Below are 7490 nucleotides of genomic sequence, written 5' to 3'. Positions count from 1 at the left end.
AGCAAAGAGCAACATTCATTTTGCTTGGTAGCCGTATGTAGCTCGAGAGCCACCCCTGCTCTACAGTGACTATACTTTACATTCTGTCAATTCTTCCGTGTTGTTCCAAGAAACGATACTTTTAAAAAAAAATGCACGCACATATGAGATGGGTGTACTCACTTTTGTAAGATCCTATAAACGTAAACCATGCACTAATTTCAAGAGCAAAACCTTTCCGATTTTCAATGATAGTTGTTGAGGTAGCCATGACAGGTATGACGCCATAAGACTTCTCAGTGGTTTGAAAGAATTTGCATGCGTTTGCGCGTGAGCATTTGTGCGTCTGACGTGGGCGGGGCCACGTGCTCAGATGTGCTCGCACTGACTCTGGGAGGCAATTGATGGACCAAATGATGCCGACAGTGCACACCGCTGCACAGCTTAGAAGACATGCATACCCAAGGCGCAGAATTGGAGTCTCATTTATTTCTTTTTCCTGCCTCCTGAACTCCAAACGAGCAATGCCAATTGACTGGCACCCCCACTGCTAGTGAGTTATTTTGACGCTTGACATTTCTTCAGTATGACGCATTCAAACTTGAGGAACGACAGCATCTATTTAACAGAAGCTCTCAATGGATCAGTTTTGGATCTTTTCTTTCCTAACGACAGCACCACAGGATGTTTGAAATTGACTTTGGACTTTGGATCCCTGTGGCTCGGGGGGTTTCTCGCCTTATTTATTCTGGTGGCCATCGTGGGCAACATTTTGGTCATTTTATCCGTGTTGTGCAACAACCACCTGCAGACTGTGACTAACTTCTTCATAGTCAACTTGGCTATGGCGGACCTGCTGCTCAGCATTGTGGTGTTGCCATTTTCCGCCTCTCTGGAGGTTCTGGGCTGCTGGGTGTTCGGACGGGTGTTCTGCAACATCTGGGCGGCGGTGGACGTTCTATGCTGCACTGCTTCCATCCTCAGTTTGTGCATCATCTCCGTGGATCGCTACATCGGCGTCAAACACTGCCTCAAGTACCCCAGCATCATGACCGAGAGGAGAGCAGGCGTCATCCTGATTCTGGTGTGGGTGTCGTCCATTGTCATCTCCGTCGGACCGTTACTGGGTTGGAAAGAACCACCTCCCTTGGATGAGAGTGTCTGTAGAATCACAGAGGAACCTGGATATGCACTCTTCTCATCCCTCTTCTCTTTCTACCTGCCACTCCTGGTCATCCTCATCATGTATTTTCGGGTTTACGTGGTGGCCCGACGGACAACCCGAAGTCTGGAGGCGGGTGTCAAACGGGAACGAGACAAGTCCATGGAGGTGGTTCTGAGGATCCACTGCCGCAGCATTTTGGAGGATACGCGCACAATCGGTTCCAAAAGTAACAAGCACCACCCGTTCAGAAGCTCGCTATCCGTTCGCCTCATGAAGTTCTCCAGGGAGAAAAAGGCGGCCAAAACCCTCGCCATTGTCGTGGGGATGTTTATCCTGTGTTGGATGCCCTTTTTCTTCTTTTTGCCTATGGGTTAGTGTTATTATTTTGGTGTTTCTTTCTTTGTTTTGACTTTATTTCTCCCTTCTAGTGTTATTATAAGGCGAAATAAATACTTTCCACTTGATGGACAACCAAGTAATTTGATGTCATTGAGGGTGATAGACATCTAAACCATTTTAAGATGGGTGTCAGTAGAGCGGGATAATATTATTGATCTATCAGTATATTGATCTCACAGGGATGATCTGTAGGCGAGTGCTTAACACCCCTTTACACACACAGTTCTAAGATTCTAAGATTCCCACCTTCCTGTGTGACGTTTGCATGTTCTTCACAAGCCTGCGTTGATTTTTTTAAACATACTCACCTCACATTTGTTGATTTGTCTTTCTTTTTCAAATCATCACATCAAAAACAACTTTACCAGAATTTATACACTGTAGAAAGAAATGCACATTTTTTCTAATCTTATTTTGAAGCACATCTAGAATGTTTGGTTTTATTTTCATTTCAAATCTGCTATTTATCATATAAAATTATCTGTCCATTAGAACATGTATAATAGAGTTGCAACATATTTGTCTAATGCAATTATGTTGCATCTTTATTATAAATGGTGTTCTTGTTTGCTATATTGCTGGTATTGCATCCTCACTAAAACAAAAATAATGACTGTTTCAACAGTAGATGGTAAGAGGAAAACAAAAATAATAAATCTGAATTCCTAGTAGCATCTGGATATACTATATGTTAAATTAAATGTGATAAGTTGACCCCAAATTTTTAAGTCCAAACAGGTACCGGCAAGTTTCAAAGGAGTTCAAATGAGACTTTTTTTTTAAAGTCACCCATCTGTACTAACTCCCAAAGTGATGAGTGCAGGCAACGTGTTAGTTGCACATCAATTAGTCACCTTTTGGCAAGAAGGCCAGACGTGCACTTTAAATGCCTATTTATTGCAGGCCTTTTGTTTTGTGATGATGTAGACAGAGTGCTTTGACCTATCCAGATCTCCAGTAGCATTTGCCAGTTCGTCAACACCACTTTGTTGAGTACATGTGGAAAAATCATCCATCAAGCATTTTGATTTATACTATACACTCACTCTGTGTCTTTAATTAGTAAATGAAAACTTAGTCATACTATAAAAAGAACGAAATTTAGATCACCTGACGTTCAAATCCTGTTGTTAATCTGTTCTCTCATCATAACATTATTTTGTCGAAAGGAGAAAATTAGAAACTTCAACTGCAGTCAAATGGGTATCTTCAATGTTGTCTGTTTTCTGCAGAGGTTTAAAAAAACCTTGTGTAGTTTGTTTGTTTCCATGAGTCTCTTGTGTGATCACTGCTGTGAATGCAGCATTCTGCTTTAAATGAAAGTCATCTATTATATAATATATGTATTTTGAATACTAAACATTCCCCTCATAAGCCATGCATCTCATTTCCCACATTCACTTTCATTCACCACTCAACCAAATCCATTAGGATTTCGTGCTTCACAATCTGGTGTGGAGGTTGTGTGGGTTTTCTCTAGGTGCTTCTCACAGTCCCCCTCAAAAATTAAAGCCCAAACTTTACATTGTCATTTCATGTGAATGTACACCAGGGGTCAGGAACCTTTTTGACAGAGAGAGCCATAAACAATTCATATTTTCAATTGTTATACATTGAGAGCCATACACAGAATTCACTAGAAGTAAAAATAAATGAAAACCTGTGCATTTTTAGTCATTTAAATGCCTTTAAAATAGAAAAAGTCTCAGAATTATGTTGACAAAATTGTTACCCTGATGCTAATCAATAAGATGCTCATGCCTGCAGAAAGGTTTAATTAAAAACTGGAAGATTAAAGCAACTCTAGACGTGGTGTCCATATTTGAGCTCACAGTTTTGCAGAGAACCATAAGCACCCATCAAAAGAGCCACATGTGGCTCCCGTGCCATAGGTTCCCTACCCCTGTAGTACACTGTGTGTTCTTCAGCGATGTCTTACAGTAAAGCTTCTGGTGTATATTTTACATCAAATTGTCTCCCTTCTCTGTAGGAGCCTTCTTTCCAGCAATGAGGCCATCAGAGACAGTATTTAAGGTGGTCTTTTGGCTGGGCTACTTCAACAGCTGCATCAACCCTATGATCTACCCCTGCTCCATCAAAGAGTTCCAGCGGGCTTTTACACGACTTCTCAGGTGTCACTGTCACCCCAGAAGAAGGCCTTTGCGTCGCTTCTATGGCCAGAAGTGGCGTTCGGCTGTCAGGGGAATAGCTTTGGAACAAACAGGACAACATGAATGTGCTTACACTGTGCACAACTCCTGTGGCAGCTCTTTAATAAGCAAGCCTGGGGAAAGTTTGAGGCGGTGGAACCTATTCCCACCACTGAGAAAATCTTCTTTTCAGCTCAAAGAAACAGTGAACAATCTCTCCAACAAAATCAAGGGAGGAACGGGGCGAGGCAGCACACCTGCAGTAGTCGATGGAGTCTCAATGGGGATTTACAATGTGTGTGAACAAAGCAGTTACCGGATTTATGACTTGGCTCAGTGTTACAGCATGAAAGAGACCAATATTTGATGGACTGCAAGAGAATGCTTTATTTCCAAAAAGATCTTTTGGATCAATGTTTGATAAGTCAAAATAATACCAAGACAATATATACTTAATAGGGTTCAACGCAAGAGCTGGATCAAAAGTCTTTCTTTACAAAGATAATGGACACTTTACATTTTTTGGTGTATAGTATACAATACTGATTGTAGTGTAAAAATGGGGTCTCCAAAGATTTGTCCTTGAGGGGCAAAGTGGATCCTGTTTCGTTTTGTTTGTTTTTCCCTGGCAGATTGAGCAGAAACAGTTTAACCAATGATGTTAAAACAAGCTGCAACGGACTGCAATTGACTGATTACACTTGTCAGACACCATATTTGTGAAATTGTGTTATATTTGGTTGGAATAAAATGGGGAATAATTTGGAGACCTCTGGTTTATTTTTTTATATAATTGTGAACAGTAAGTGTAAATGACAGCTGGTTTTAAAATGATAAATATATGTGAATTTTACAGTTATTCTTATCATTCACATCTAGATCTAGATTCAACACATTGTTTCAACCTTTCTTGGTGCATATATTGAAATTTCATATGAATTATATTCATTTAAATGTTGGTCAATGTTGACAATTTAAAGAAAAGCAAGGTGGCTATGTGGAAATTGATTAAGCAAAGCATTTAAGTTACCCAATTGGTAATTGTGAATTAACAAATGAACTGGATTTTCCAGCAGATGTCACTATTGTCTGTTAGGTTTTTAGTGCATCACTCTATTAACAATGTTAGAAGCATCTTCAATCATAATGGTAATTCAGATCAGAACACACAGTTGCACACACTTTTGAATACCAAAAAAAAAATGAATGAGATAGAGAGAGTAATTTTCCAGGCGTGCCACAAATCAACCTTGTCGGGCAAAAATAAGTCACATCAAATGATTTGTTTTGTTTTTGTTAGGTTTTTTTTAAAATGCACTCTTTGGCTTGGACTCGTTTATCCATGCAGCAATCATCAATATGAAACATATTTACATAATGGAAAAGAAATTACCATAAGAACATGGAATTAAGTTTTGATTGACTCAGTAATTGAGGTTTCTCAACCAAGAAACAAAGATGCTACACACATAAAGAATCCAGACAGACAAAATGAAGTTAAAAAAAATATATCTTACTGAAAGGCTAACAACCTGCACCGAAGCAGAGGGGAGAGAGAATATAATTAGGGAGGTGATGATGAGGATCAGGTGTCCTGGGAGAGGTGGGTGATATACCTATGAGAAGAAAAGATAGACACTTAAAAAAAATAAAATCAATTTACATTGGTGTGTATGAGTTGGCACATTTATATTCTTCTTTTAGGCCAGTCAAAATTATTATTATATATATATATATATATATATATATATATATATATATATATATATATATATATATATATATATATATATATATATATATATATATATATATATATATATATATATATATATATATATATATATATATATATATATATATATATATATATATATATATATATATATATATATATATATATATATATATATATATATATATATATATATATATTTTTTTTTTTTTTTTGCCTAATGAATACCAGTTGAAAAAGGCCTACATTTGTATCTAAGCATGCATTTCATAAAGATAAATGACATAAATATGTTCATTCATTGAATCATTTTATTTTCTGAACCACTTATCCTCACAAGGGTTGTTTGTAGGATCATATTCCAGCTAACTAAGGACACCTGGCAGGGGACTTTTGTTTGTATATCTACCCAACACTGAATTGACTCTATCCCCAAATGCCTTTCCTTGATGTATTTTTATAATCAGCAGTTTCATTAATTTGTTTCCTTCCGGCTATGTGACAGTTCAATCCCAGTGGAGATTCCAGGTCGGCACACCCTACAGCTCATGAACATAAAGAATGCTTTCCGAAAGGAGCGATTAAAGAAACCATAGAGGAAGGGATTTAGTGATGAGTTGATGTAGCCTAACCATAAAAAGATATCCCAGATGACCACTTCTGTGCTGTAATCAATAAAAGGGTCCACAATGTTGACAGTGAAAAACGGCATCCAGAAGATGAGGAAGACTCCCATAATGATGCCTAAGGTTTTCGCTGCTTTTCGCTCTCTTTTCATGGTGTTACGTTGCTTTTTCTTTTTGCTCGAGTCTTTTCCTACTCCAGCGGCCATCTGGCTTTCCATGGCACTGATCTGTCTTGCCTGTCTTCTAGCAGCTTTGAATATCTTCCAGTAGGCCACCAACATGATAGCCATAGGCAAATAGAAGGCTATCAAGGAAGCCATGACAGCATAGAAACGATTAACTAAAAAAACGCATACATGCGAGGGAGGGAGAGGAATATCAACGCCAGCCATATGGAGTCCCAGCATTATGGGACCAAAGGAAATTAGCGCTGGAACCGCCCAACATATTATGATGAGGAAAGTCACTCGACCGTGGGACATTTTTAAAGAATAAACAAGAGAGTTGCAAACAGCATAATAGCGATCAAATGCAATGCAACTTAGATGAAATATGGATGCAGTACACAACATGACATCAAAGCTGGAGTGAAGCTGACAAAACAGGGACCCAAAATACCAGCAACCTTCCACTGTCCGAATCATACTGTAAGGCATTACTATTAGGCCCACAAGACAGTCGGCTACAGCGAGAGACAGGACAAAGGTGTTAGTCGGTGACTGTAGCCGTTTAAAGTAGGAAATTGACAAGACCACCAGAAGGTTTCCCAACACTGTGCAGATGATGCTGATAAAGAAGAAGCCATAGAGGACAAAGCGGAGTGCCTTGTTTCTCAACACGGTGCAAGAAATCAGATCAATCTCAAGTGTTGTGTTTGTAGCGTCTTTAAAGCTACTGTTGTCCATGTTCTTGTTCAATCTGTCAAAACATGGACTTAATCAATAACATCAGTGATGAAGGGTTTCATAAATAGACAACATAAGTTGAAAGAAAATGGATGGATCGATGAATATGCGCTAAAACTTTCGCTTAAAGTGCTTATGATGTTGTTAAATTCATAGTGAATCTTGGAACACTACACGGCAACACTACAAAATTAACCAAATTTGAACTTCTGACATACCCTAGGCCAGGGGTAAGGAACCTATGGCTCTGGAGCCAGATGTGGCTCTTTTGATAGGTGCATATGGCTCTCCACTAAACTGTGAACGTAAATTGTAAAATTATGTCAATTATTTTAAAATTACTTGGAGAACCATAATTCAGAAACCAATTAATAACAATAACAATTGAAATAACACAACAAACAACCCAACCCACAATATCAAAAGGTTACTTGAGTAATGAACACCAAAACATCATCCAAAATTTATAAAAGAGACACTTGGAAAAGATGCTGTAATATGTTGTGAATTATGGATCATGTTAGGAAATCG

At 38.5% G+C, this 7490-nt stretch overlaps 2 protein-coding genes across 2 annotated transcripts; one reads left to right on the top strand and one right to left on the bottom strand.

Moving 5' to 3' along the window:
• The first annotated feature begins 400 nt into the window (after positions 1–400).
• On the top strand, positions 401–4485 carry adra1d (adrenoceptor alpha 1D). Its single transcript, XM_077718854.1, has 2 exons — positions 401–1514; positions 3534–4485. The coding sequence occupies exons 1-2, from the start codon at positions 566–568 to the stop codon at positions 4058–4060; spliced, it is 1476 nt and encodes a 491-aa protein (XP_077574980.1). The 5' UTR covers positions 401–565; the 3' UTR covers positions 4061–4485.
• Positions 4486–5903: 1418 nt separating this feature from the next.
• LOC144197746 (trace amine-associated receptor 3) lies at positions 5904–6959 on the bottom strand. Its single transcript, XM_077718333.1, has one exon. It carries the CDS (start codon positions 6957–6959, stop codon positions 5904–5906), a length of 1056 nt encoding a protein of 351 aa, XP_077574459.1.
• Positions 6960–7490: the final 531 nt, after the last annotated feature.

This window comes from Stigmatopora nigra, chromosome 6, assembly GCF_051989575.1.
Source record: "Stigmatopora nigra isolate UIUO_SnigA chromosome 6, RoL_Snig_1.1, whole genome shotgun sequence".
Classification (NCBI taxonomy): Eukaryota; Metazoa; Chordata; class Actinopteri; order Syngnathiformes; family Syngnathidae; genus Stigmatopora; species Stigmatopora nigra.
Note: the sequence above shows the minus strand (reverse complement) of the source record. Positions and strands in the feature narration are given on the sequence as shown.